At 36.7% G+C, this 13,373-nt stretch overlaps 1 protein-coding gene across 2 annotated transcripts; it reads left to right on the top strand.

The window, feature by feature from the left end:
* Positions 1 to 2,532: 2,532 nt before the first annotated feature.
* C2H14orf28 (chromosome 2 C14orf28 homolog) lies at positions 2,533 to 11,864 on the top strand. 2 transcript variants are annotated; one of them, XM_060004636.1, is made up of 5 exons: positions 2,533 to 2,661; positions 5,164 to 5,688; positions 7,455 to 7,544; positions 8,745 to 8,879; positions 9,718 to 11,864. In XM_060004636.1, the coding sequence occupies exons 2-5, from the start codon at positions 5,165 to 5,167 to the stop codon at positions 9,899 to 9,901; spliced, it is 933 nt and encodes a 310-aa protein (XP_059860619.1). In that variant the 5' UTR covers positions 2,533 to 2,661; position 5,164; the 3' UTR covers positions 9,902 to 11,864. The 2 variants fall into 2 exon arrangements, with proteins under 2 accessions (XP_059860619.1, XP_059860618.1); XM_060004635.1 differs by lacking the exon at positions 8,745 to 8,879.
* The last annotated feature ends 1,509 nt before the right edge of the window (positions 11,865 to 13,373 follow it).

Here is a 13,373-nt window from a genome sequence, read left to right as displayed (position 1 = left end):
TCATTAGTCATTAGGAAAATATAAATTGAAACCACGAGATAACATTATACATCTATTAGAATGGCTCAAATTACAAATGGCTGACTACACCAAGTGTCCATGAGGACATTTTATAAACATTTTATTTTATGGAGGAAATGGAACTCAAATATACTCCTGATGGGAATGTATTGTAAAATGGTACAACCACTCTGGGAAAAAATTTAGCAGTTTCTTAAAAAGTTAAACATACATCTACCTATGATTCAACCATTCCACTTCTAGATTTTTATCCAAGAGAAAAAGGAAATATATGTCCATACAAAGAATTGTACACAAATGTTCATGGCAACATTAATGGTAATAGCCCCAAACTAGACACAACCCAAATGTCCATCAACAGATGACAAACTGCAGTGCATCCATATAATGGAATATACTCATCAATAAAAAGGAATGAACTACTGGTAACAAAACAACATGGATAAACGTCAAGATAATGACACTAAGTAAAAGAAACCAGACCAGAAAAAATGTAATACATACTGTCTGATTCTATTTATGTAAAACTTTAGAAAAGACAAATGAATCTATAATGACAAAAAGTAAAATAGTGGCTGCTTAGGTGTGGGAGGCATGGAGGGATAAGAGAAATTACAAAGGCGCGTGAGGAAACTTGAGGATGATGGATTTATTCACTTGAATATAGTGATGTTTTCAAGGGGGTATACATATATAAAAACTTATCAATTTATACTCTTTAAATATGCTCCATATATTATGTCAATTATATCTCAATTAAGCTAAAAATACCTTCAGCTCAGCCATCAGATTTTGAAAGGAGCAGAAAGGATGCAGAATGGAAATCTTGGTTAAAAGTCTCAGTGAATTTTGTGAATTATCCAAGTATGCCAGGAATTCATGCTTCCTCTGCCTAGCTGAGCTTCAGCACAGTTTAAGGAGCCATCTCCCTGATATTCTCCAGAAATGGTGACAACCGTCATTATTGGGTCTGTTTTCTGTTAGAAAATGACCCAATCAGTATAAAATGAATTCTGTGTCTTGTGAGAGACTGTCAATTAAACATAAAATCCACACTTAAGAACATTTGTAAAGGGCTTTCTCCTTGCAAGATAATTTTAATATTGAGAGTGAACGTTTTGTATGTGAATTCCAATACAGACACACTCGTTATTTAATGCATTAGCACCTCAGTTTTCTCACCTGTGAAATGCCATAAGAAATAAGAAAAGCCAGGAAGCTAAAAAGAGCAGATTTTGCCAGATTTATTAATTCTTCCTTTTTGGGCAGAGCCTCTTCGTTCCCTCTCTGCTCTGAGAGGTGTCCATTTCTTCCCAACTCCACCGGCAGTAATTATCTTGAGTGAGTCAAGCTTCTCTCCCAGAAGATTCATCCCTCTATCACTAGACTCCTCAAGAGAGATCCAAGAGGAAGGTCCCTGCCATTGCCCTGGCTGGCCATTAAATTAGTCAAGAAGGTGTCCAAGACTCTGCTGTGACTGGGTACCACACTGATGTCTTGGGCTGGCCTTGAGCTCTGTGCATTGTGTATTCTGGAGGTTGAGCTTCACTTTCCAGACAATCATTTTTTGTTGCACGGCAGGATGGGGAGTATCTCAACAGCATCCCCATTCCTAATTGCAAGTGGAGATAGTTTTCCAGGATGGCCTGTGTTCTCCGGCCTTTGACTCTTTAAGGTCGGATACAAGAACTAGGACCCACAGAACAGGAAAAGTGGTTGTGTCCACAGACTGTAGCATTAAGAGGCTCTAGCTTCAATTTCCAGCTGTCAAAATGTGTGGGACTTTATCATCTCCAAAACTCAATTTTTTTTCATCTCTCTAATGGGGCCAAAGCCATCTAATTTCTTTAATTGTTATTAACTTCCATTATAAATTACAGCAGACTGGCCAATTATTAACTTGAACACTAAAAATAGCATTTAACACACTAACTCAACTTTTTATTAAATATATACTTAAATGCTTGAATAATTATAACTTACGGAGAAAACAAAGCTTTCCTCTTCTGAGTTAAGAATTTGAAAAGACGAGACGTAGAAGCAAACCAAAATCAAGTCCTGAGACGATACAAGCCTCAAGAAGCCAAGCAGGTTTGCCAACAAAGTTCCGCCTCCGTGCAAACTCTACCCACTTCCGGCTGCCCCACCCACTTTCTAACACTGGAACACCGCCCCTCTCTGCGAGGTCCCGCCCCATGCACCTGATCCTGGTGTCCATTGGGCAAATACAAAAGCTGTATATACACCCAGCACACGCACTTTTGGCAGGGGCGTCTTCGCGCCTGCGCAGCAGCACCGTCAGGCTGCTGGGGACTGGGCGCTGGGGACTGGGGATTGGGGACTGGGGGCTGGGGGGAGGGGGGCGGAGGTCAGGCCGAATCTTCCTCCGTAATAAGAAGCTACGCGTCCCGCGGTCCTGGCTCCGTGGGTCCGGTCGGATCGGGCCTGGGCGCTGGAGCTGCTGTGGCTGCCGCCGCGGCGAGTGCGATGGAGGCTGTGCCGGGGCCCAGCGCTCACGCCGGGGGAGGCCGAAACTGCCGGAGGTTCTAGTAGATGAGGCGGCGGCGGCACGGACTCTCCATGAGCAAGCGGCGGCGGCGACGGGTGCGGGAGCACCGGCGGTTTTCGGTCCCCGGGGAGGTACGAAAAGTCGGCTTCCTGGTGGACGGAGACTGGCCGGTGTGAGAACGCTTTCCGTGGCCCGGCCCTCCCGCCCATTACCCGCAGTCCCAGGCGCTCATCGGGCCACTGCCTGGAGGCGGGCAGGGGACGCCCAGCCCTTTCACCGGCTCCAGATTCGGGAACCCGCCCGCCCTGCGCGGCCAGCCCTAAGTGCCAGGCCTTCCCCGGTGCTGCGGACCCTGGGCGGGGTGGGCGTGGCCGGAGTGCGGGGGGCGGAGGTGAGCGCCCACCGCGCGCCCAGCCAGTCCTTGCGCCCAGCCCGGAGCTGCTTCGAGCGGGAGCTCAGCGCCGTTTTCCAGATTATTTTGGGGCGCTGACTCAGGAGGGTACCCTTGGGACCCTCGAGCTGTTAGGGCGTCCGGCACTCAATGCCTTGGACAAATGGTCTGGTCCTCACGACCTGCGTGGAGTACAGATTGTCACCCTTGGAAACGACTGCAGAAGAAATGTGTCATTTTGCCAAGGAAATAGAAGTCCAGGGAGTTTTCCAGATTTATTCAAACTGGGGGGCCTGTTGAGGCAAGGGAAAAAAGCCAGCAGAATACCTTCTCCAGGGCTTCTAAACGATGTTTTTGACGGTGTGACCAGAACTTAAGACAATTTTAAGTAAAGCTCTTTGCAGCCATTTTTCCATCTCTTTTAGCCGCTTTTTTTTTTTTTGGTAATTTACTTTGTAACAAATCACCACGGTACAACAGAAGCTACACTGTCTTCTAATTCTTTGCATCCTCTCTTACCTCCTTTTTTTTCCCCCAGAAAAAGGCTAAAGAAATTAGTTTCATTTTATGTATGTGTATATTTTTTTAATATATATATATAATTGTAGTTTAATTCTCTTAGAGTGTAACTTGCTTTACAGAGCTATAGTTACTCATTTGGTCATGTATAAAAGATAAACTGGCAAAAAATACTACAGAAATTTACAGTTCCTTTCCAGTGCAACATTTAGGAATTTGAACTCGGGCTCTTAATTATGACCTTGCTACAGAGTTCTTTAAAATGTAACAGAAATCAGTCAAACCATGAAAAAAGTTATTTTCATTTTTAAAGTATTTAAATGCCTTGTGATTTTTTAAAAATATGCTCTGAAGCATTTCTTCTTCATTTAGAAGAAACTGAGTTTGTGTTTCCTAGGCTCTAAATTTTCCACTCTCTCTTATTCCTAAGTGGTTAACTAGAGCCCACATGTTAGCGACTATATATAAACATCTACACTTCAGGCTAAATATAATGTTGAATATTTTAGAGTCCACAGTATCTTGCCTAAGTCAAAAATACTCTGTGTGTGTGGTAAAATTGAATTTTTAGTTTGCTAGTGTTACAAAATCGGTCTGAACTTAATTTTTCACACAAAACACATAGGTCTGCAACACTGAGTGTTGGATTCCTATTGTGCTTGGGAGGATGTGGCACTTGAAAAGACAATCAAAGTAAGACACTGACCTCAGTCACTAATTTCTCTGTTCCTATTCCTCAGATGCTTCCAGTTTTCATGAAAACGGAAGGATGAAACATATTGGAAAACCCTGTGATGTTTTTAGTTTAGATATGTGTTTGTCCCAAATAAAGTAAAGCAATTTTTCAATTCAGTTTCATTAGGACCTCATTCTTTAATTTTTTTCAATTTTGCTTTAGATAACATACATATGACACCAACATGTTTATTAGAATACTGTCAATGACGTTAAAACCAAGTGCTTAGCTATCCTCAAGGTTGGGGGAATGATAGGTACCAGTTTAAATAGGGAGGACACCTCAGTTCATTCCCAAAACATGCAGAGAGGAATCAAGATAATTATCAAGTTCTGAATCAGCTCTTCCCAGCATGGCCTCTGTAGTTAAAATTATAGGATATCTAGCATGGTCCTAAATTTCAGGTAAAAATCCCAAAGTGCATAGAAATGATTTTTGTTTTAGCTGTGCTACTATTCAATTAAGTTCTCACAATTACTCTTCATATGTTGTCTTTCAAAGCCAGTTGGTCATTATTCTGTAGCCCAACAAAGATTCCATTATCAATTTCATAAGTGGAACCACACATATTATCAAGAAAATGAAGTACCGCTTATATTTTGAGGGGAGGAAGAGGTTTACATTAGGAATACACCCAACCAAATTTAGACTGTATCTTTAAATAGTTTTATTTTTTTTTAGGATTTTTTTATTACAGGGTTTTCCTCTATGACTGATAAAATCTGCAATATAATTAATATAAAGTCCTATCAAATGACCATTCCGTACTTCAAGAAAAGGTTGCAGCTTCTTAAATGGTCTTTCCAGAGACCATGCAGGTTGCCAAAAAATGGCTCATAGCTTGTTTTAAATTTTTTTTTACATTGGGGGTCAAGCTAACCAAATTTAATTTGAATCTTTAGATACCTTTATTTTCATTTAAACATATCATGCATTTAAAATATAAAGTCAAATTTACGAGTACTGTCTTAAACTTTTAAAATGCAGGATGAAGACACTGTTTGAAGAGATCAAAGCATCAATTAAAAATAACTATAACCAAGATCGCTCATTTTGGAGACCTGTTCTTCCTTGGGGAGGTGTTTTTACTATCAAAGCTGGCCGCAAAGCAGTATCCTGTACACCACTCTATGTTGAAATAAGACTGAAAAATACCTGCACCATAGATGGATTCTTGATGTTATTGTATGTTATTCTCAATGAAAATGAAAATTTCCCCAGGGAACTCTCTCTTCATTTAGGTAGAGAGTTTATAGACTGTTTTCTTTATTTAATGGACACCTACAGCTTTACAACTGTGAAGCTACTTTGGATTTGGGACAAAATGGAAAAACAGCAATACAAATCTGAAGTTCATAAAGCTTCATTAATAATTGATTTGTTTGGGAATGAGCATGATAATTTTACAAAAAATCTTGAAAATCTCATGTCGACCATACAAGAGAGTTACTGTTCCAACTGGCGATGCCCAACTCGAGTGCAGGAAGATCAGCAGCGCACAATTAATATAAAGTAAGTTGCTCTAAAGTCTGTTTTGTCACCTTTAGCAAAAATAGTATACTTTTTTATAATGAATGATATATAGAGAGAGATAGGGAGGGAGGTAGATAGATATAGTCAAATTACTTCTTAAAGTACAGACCCGTGTAACAACTTACACATAAAGCAACCACGCAAATGCAAGACTCTATTAGGTCCCATGACAAAAATGTAACTCTTCTGTTACATCCAAACATCTCAGAATTTACTTTACAAAACCAGTTGATAACTATTTCACTTGCAAAGTAATGAACTATTCAGTATGCAAAATGTTTTCCTCTTGCTCAGAATTTACTAATATGACTGTGAAGATAACTAATTCCTTGTGTCACAAATTTAACCTCTTGAACAACACTTAATACTATATTGGGATGTTTCACTCTGAATGGATCTCTGTCAGGTAGGCTAGTTCTACATGAACAGGAAGATCGAAAGTACTCCATGTCATGGCCAGGGCATGATTAGAGACAGGAACCCCAAACTTGAAATGTTAATACCTGAAGAGGACCTGGATGTGAGGAATTTTTCATTGGCTAGGAAACGTTCTGATAGCTTGCTGAGTATTTTGGGCTTTCGGAGAGAAGATAGACCTCCAAGCTGGTAAATGACAGGGAGGAAGGCCAAACTGGCAAGCCCTAGTGGAGTATTGGGAAACATTAATGCCCCCAGGGTACATGAACAAGAAAAGGGATAATTGCCAGTGGAAAAAAAAAAAAAAAAAACAGGACAGAAAAACAGACCCAAACACATTGCTGTCAGAAAGCCTACTTGGCCCTGTGGTCCAGGAAAACAGACCCAAACACATTGTTGTCAGAAAGCCTACTTGGCCCTGTGGTCCAGAAAAACAGCCTAATAGATTTGCTCCCTTTTGGGAATGTATGTTACATACCTGAACTTACTAAATTCACATTTTCTGTATAGCATATTTAGTTTAATACTGTATTATAACATCATGCTACTTAGGGAAAGCGGAAGATACGTTATTTTTTTTAGGGTCTACCAATTAATGTCTCTCTTGTTCTGAAATACACTTTGTCCATTTTCCTGTATTGCTGATATGATGATGTTGGTTTTGAAATCTCCATCAGGAGAAAAAATTGTTACTCTAAATCATAATGGACTAAAAAAAGTGTTTCAGAAATTTGCCTTGTTTTTAAAAAACTAGTATCTTTTTATATGTATATCTTTTGAAACTATAATGAAATATTTACAATCCTATATTAATACTAGTATTTTATGATTCTCAATAAAATATTTTTCATTATACTCTATATAACTTTTTAAGTCTTTTGCCTGTTTTTTAATCCTATGTTTAAAACAACCTCTGAAGTATGTAGGAAAAAAATTTTTTTTAACAAATCAGGAAACTGAGGCCAACAATGGCTGTAACTTGCATTGAGTCAGGTAACTAAGCAGCTACTCTCCTAATTCTGGGTCCTGCTTTCTTCGTCAAGACCAGAATCCACTCTATTGAATCCTCTCAGAAATTTTTAAAGTAACGACTGCATGTTTCAGGATCAGTTTATAGAAAGATTTAATGTTTCTTGAAAGCTTCATGCATTGATGTTTATTAAGTTCAACTGGTTTCTATACTGTGTATAAGAAATACAAAGATGAATAACAGGTTATACTTTGATATGTGGTTTGCTAATAATGACCTGTAAAATTTGTTATCCTAATAATGTATTTACATGTAAAATATTGAAACAGTTCTTACATGCATTGTGCAATTGTTGTAGTCCTCCCCAAGAAATTCCACATGGAAACTTGATACGACTGGCTGTGGATGAGTTATTCTGTTCCAGGATTGAACTGTGTGAAGAGTGTGGGTGAGTGTATGATAGACATTTAAGATGAAAGTATTTGTACGTTTTTTATAAAGAAACCTGTACTGGTATGTTCTTTGATGTTAATATTTTATGAAATAGCAACTCATAAGTATTTAGAAAGCCTAATAGTTTTGGAATCTTAACACCTTCTAGTTTACTATGCCATTTTATGCTGTGTTGTCATTATCAATATCACTATATAGAATATAATACTACAGTTACTTGATGAATACAAAGCAAATACCTTTTCTTTTTTTCCCTACTTTTGAGTAGGTACAATAAAACCTTGGTTAACCGGAACCCAGCTAATCGGGACCCTCAATTAACTGGATTTTTTTCTGCACTCCTCATTTAGGAGAAAGAGGTAAATGACAACCAAAAAGTTCAACGTGGTTAAAAAAAAAAGAAAAGAGAAAGGAAATACAAAGGGGCAGAACATATTCATCCCAGTCTCAACAATTTTTATATCTACAGTATTGTGCAATGAGAATTAATATTTAGAAGGGTGATCCTATGGCCTAATTAATCACAAAAGAAGGAAAGAATAAAATACCTTCAGTTAATTGTACTTAAGTCCAAAAAGTGAACGAGTGTATTTTTGCAACAAATACTGAAACAAAATGGTTTTCTGGTAACTTAGTTTAGTCAGTGTTTTTTTAACCAAAATACTGTGCCCTGAGCATTCCGGTTAATCGAGATTTTACTGTATAATTGTGTTTGTTTTATTCTGATCCATATGCTTAATACCTGATACTACTAAGAAAACAGAATTTGCTTCATCCTAATGGCAAAAGGAAGCAAGTAGGGAATTTCATCCAGTCTAAAGAAGACTGTAAGAGTCATCTTATTCCCTCTCTGCCATTATTCCAGTTTGAAACCAGCCTAGAGAAAGAAAAATGTATTTACAAATAAAAACTTTTCTATCAGTCTAAAAGATACATGTTTTTATAAGCTTAGATAAACATAGCTAGCCTTTCCTGGAGTTTTAAAAGTATCATTTCCTATATAGAGAATCTCAAAGTTTATTAACTCTGGGAATTAGGCATATAAGGTATTAATATAGCCATACTGTTGATATATACCCATACCTAAAATAGATAATTATGCTTATTATGAAATTATGTAATAAAGGCAACCCAGAGTGATAAAAGGCAGCTTTGTCCCAAGTGTAGTAAAGTTCATGCCTATTTTCAATTTTAGGTGTGGTGGCTTAAGGGAATTTTCCCAGCGAGTATTCTGCCACGGGGCACCCCCTTTTGTTGTCTTAAATATGCAGCATTGGAAATCTGAAGATCTGGCATATGTACCCTATTACTTGGATTTATCTGATCACAAGTATGTGTTTTTTTTGTTTGTTTTTTAAAACTAGTAAAAAATAAATTTATTTCTATATTTTTCTGCTATTCTATCATGATTTTGAGTAGCCCTTAAGGGAAATACGTATTGTTGGAAAAGTCATAACTATCTCTAAATTTATGTAGCCTGGATAAGGTCAGAATCTACTGCAGGGAGTCATTGCTGTCAGTGTGCATAGTGGTTAGGTACTTAGACTATGGAATACACTATGGAATAGCCCTACCTTACAAGCTATGTGACCTTGAGCCAGTAACAACCAGTTTACACGTCAGTTTTCTTATCTATTGAACAGAGATAACAGTATCTATCTGGTGCCATTATTGTAAGGCTTTAATAAGATAGCACATGTGAAGTGTTTAGTACCTGAGAGATAGTAAATAGTCAGTAAATTCTGGTTGGCTATTACTTGTATTTCAAGTCAAAGTAGTGTTTAGTATGAGGTCATCATTTAAACATAAAATGTTACTGTCATCATTAGATTAAGATATCTGCATACAAATTAGGACATACAGTGTTCTTTTAACTTTTTGCCTTAAAAATTTTCTTGTGTGTATTTTATATAACAGAACCATGCAGATTATGGGTTAATCTGTTAAAATATGCTTTTAAAAATTCTTAAATGATATCAATTTTTTAAATTCTTAAACATCTTTCTCCAAATTACCAATTATAATACATAATTTTTACAGATGGATATCTTTTACAGAGAATAGAATGCAAATAATCTCAGTTTTTTATTAGTTAAAAATTTAGGGAATGTTTTTCTCAAGAACAAAGTATTGTGATTTTCTGCTACACTTTGTCATTTAATTTGCAGGTATTTGTTAGAAGGTGCCACACTGTTTAACAAAGAGGAACATCATTATTCTGCAGCTTTTCAAATTGATGGACATTGGATGCACTATGATGGCCTCAGAAATGTGAACTTAATTTTGTTAAATAAACCCCCAGAGTTTCTCCTCTTGTCATCATTAGTTTATATTCGAGCAACAGAGAAATAAATATAGACTGATGCTAAATTAAATTGTTTTCCCTCCTGCCCATGCTCCCCCAGATGAAGGGCTTTTATTTTGTATATACTTGGTATCCAAGGAAATAGTTCAGCTATATTAGTTTCAGAGGTGTATTATCTAGTGTTTAGCCCCAGGTATATAGAGAATCTATGCAAAAATGTTTGTATTTCTTTTTTCTATATCCCAGGTTATTTTTATACAAGCATATTTTATGTTGAAATAAAATATATCTTGTAGCCTTTGTATATGTACCTCAAAGGTTTTTTACAGTTCTGTCTTTGAATCCAAGAAAATACTTCATCATTTGAATTATCAGTTTTTCTTTTTGGATATCCAAATAAAACCTGGGTATAAGTCAATTTTCAGTTTATATAAATTTAACAGTTCAAAATGTATCTGACTGTGTTTATTTGCCCTACCTCACTATAATCCAAAGTGCACTACTGGATCTAGTATGGATTTGAATGTACAACTTATAGATGGCTTAGTCTATTTTACCTGTTGATTTGCCTAATGTTCCTGCAACAGTTTTTTAAAATACTTTGGTGAGAATGTTTTTCTGGACTTCAGTTATTTTTTTGTAATGGTAAATTACTTTAACCACTTGTTAAAGTATTAAAAACCTACCAGTGGATTTTAACTTAACTAAGCTCCCAAACTTAAAGTTATTGTTACAGATAAATTATATAACTAATCTAAATGTTTAAATTAAATGTAATAGGAGTTCTCTAGTAAAAGTTTATTTTGCAGATAAGACAATTATAAAAAAAATGTTAGGCAAACTGTATGTTTACTAATGTTGGATGAATAATGGAAATGTACTTTAAATATGGATTTAAGAGAAAATGGGTGCCTGGGAATACAGTTGACCCTTGAACAACTCGGGGGCTGGGGCCCTGACCCCCCACGCGGTCAAAAATCCCCATGTAACTTTACAGTCATCCCTCCTTATCTGTGGTTCCACATCCTCGGATTCAAACAACCTCGGATCATGTAGTACTGTAGTACGTATTTATTGAAAGAAATACACGTATAAGTGGACCCACACAGTTCAAACCCATGTTGTTCAAAGGTCAACTGTATTTCTCTTCCTAGTAAGTCATATTGGCACAGAGGAAAAAAATACGTAAATTTTGGGGATAACATCTGTGTGCTCCCTTATAAGTAAATTGATAGCATGAGGCTTTCTTTGATTTGTAATATAAATCACCAGAAGTTTATAGTTATCAGAATATTATGTTTCTTTTCAAAGACCCTAAGATCTCTTTTCCTTTTGCAATTTAAAGGAAAAAAATAAGTAATGTTCTCAAGGGACAATACTTTTTGAAATCTGTCATCATTTATTTTAGTGTTTTCAATAATTAGTCCATCCTAGGTTTTGGGTTGAGATTGAGCGCAATATATTTGGAGATTTCTATACAGCAACACAGTTCACTGCCATATACCAAATTGCTAAGGTTTAATTCAATAAATTAAGTCTTGCATTGCATTGGTGCCATGTTGAGATAACTTACTGAAGAATGAATAAATGTGAGTGCAACGTTGATGAGGATGCCTTTTTATTCTGTGTAAGAAAGGAATGTTCATAGTATTTGCTCAAAAAGTGATCTATTTTATTAAAAAAATTCACCTCAGAGTTTATTTAAATTGTTCCCACATGTATTTAAATAGTATTTGATTTATAGTAAACTTTTCTGGGGACACCTTACTGCATGAATCAACTGCATGAATCAAAGTACACAAAAACACAAATATTAGCATATACATAAATGGTATCATTAACAAAATTATTCCTGATGCAGATTTATTCTTTTATAAATTGCACTTTATTTGGAATAATACTAGTTTGTCACGAAACAATGACTTACCTACCTCACAGGGTTGTTGTGAGGATTAAAATGTTTGTTAATATCTTGACTACCTTGAACATGCTAATAAAAAATATTTTTTCTACCTCTTTCATGTACAGGCAAGTCTCCTTGATTCTCTATTACTAATGACCTTTTCAGAGGTCATTAGCTACATATCAGTAATGGCCATATCAGTGGCCACCTGTTCAGACATTTCTTTCTACATATCATATCAGTAACGGAATTAATGTGTAATGAAATTTAAGTATGGCTTCTGGACCCCAGATGGTTAGGATTTAAGGATAATAGGTATTTTGCTGTTATGGTGGTAATTGAAGAAATTATTCCCTGCTGACCAAATAGTGAGTAGAAAAGGGATGAAAAAATATGAAGTAAACAAGATTATCACAAAATGTGAAGGTGAGGGTACGGAAGATGAGGGTATTTTTATAACCTTAAACAGAGAAATCGGAATCCTGGGGGTGGGGATGGGCAAAAGATACGAGGGAATAATCAGAATATGTTTTTAATCAAAGTGCCACAAATCACAACTATACCTATGGGGAGAGCAGAAATGATTTTAAAACCCTCACCTCAATCAAAGGGAGAAAAAGAACAAACAAAGCAAATTTAAGGGGAAATGTCCAACATTTAAGAAGTCTCCAACCTCTCTTCAGCCAAAGAAGCTTTACCCACCCGCCACCCAAAACTTAACAAATAATCTTAGATTTATCTTTCAAAGTAGCTTTTCATTATTAGGGTTGACTTAACGTCTGAGGCATTGTCACTGGATTGGATCCAATCAAAGAGAAAGAGGAACAAAGATCACTACCACAGGCATGCTTACTAGGGTGAATCCTAGGTTCTATTTCATTCTTAAGAGTATGAGCAAACAACTAAGCTATATAAGCAGATGACTACTGTGACACATAAAAAGCTGTACGTATTGAGCATATATCAACAGTTTAGTTTTATAATTAAATGAGTTAATAACATTTAATTATTTGACAATAATTGTAATGCACTATACCTAAGCAGGAAAGGTAAACAGTTCATGTAAAAATGACTGCAATTACTACTACTAAACTCCAGCCTAAGCAAACATTTATATTCTTCTCACCTTCCTTTGTTAAAATCAAAAGTTAAGATCACATAGCTTTTGAAGTTCATTTTAACCACTTGATCCCTTACTAACAAACAGGGTTCCTACCCACCCAACTGGCCCAGGGTTCACTGTCTAGTCAACTGGATGGCCTTTAACTTCAAATTTAATTTGATCTCAGGAAATACACGCTTTTACTTTATTTCTGGGAAGTTGAAGAAGTTGGTGGGGAGGCCTCTGTAGCTAGAAGCTTTCTTTATATGCTGATATCTACCTGAGGATATAAAATTATTTACCCTCAAAGAGCAATCAGTTCCACAGTCCATCCATTGTTTTCTCAATGAGGTCTATAAGGTATCAAAAGGAGTACCACTGAAAATGAAAAAGTGAGCTACTCTGGTAAGGCCCTCAAAAATGATGTGGTATGGAACAAGAGCTTGGGGAGCCGATGAGCTGTGCAGACAACAGTGTGGTAAAATTAGAAACCTGCTGTTTGTATGCTTAGCTA

The sequence above is a fragment of the Delphinus delphis genome, chromosome 2 (genome assembly GCF_949987515.2).
Source record: "Delphinus delphis chromosome 2, mDelDel1.2, whole genome shotgun sequence".
NCBI classification, from domain to species: Eukaryota; Metazoa; Chordata; class Mammalia; order Artiodactyla; family Delphinidae; genus Delphinus; species Delphinus delphis.
Note: the sequence above shows the minus strand (reverse complement) of the source record. Positions and strands in the feature narration are given on the sequence as shown.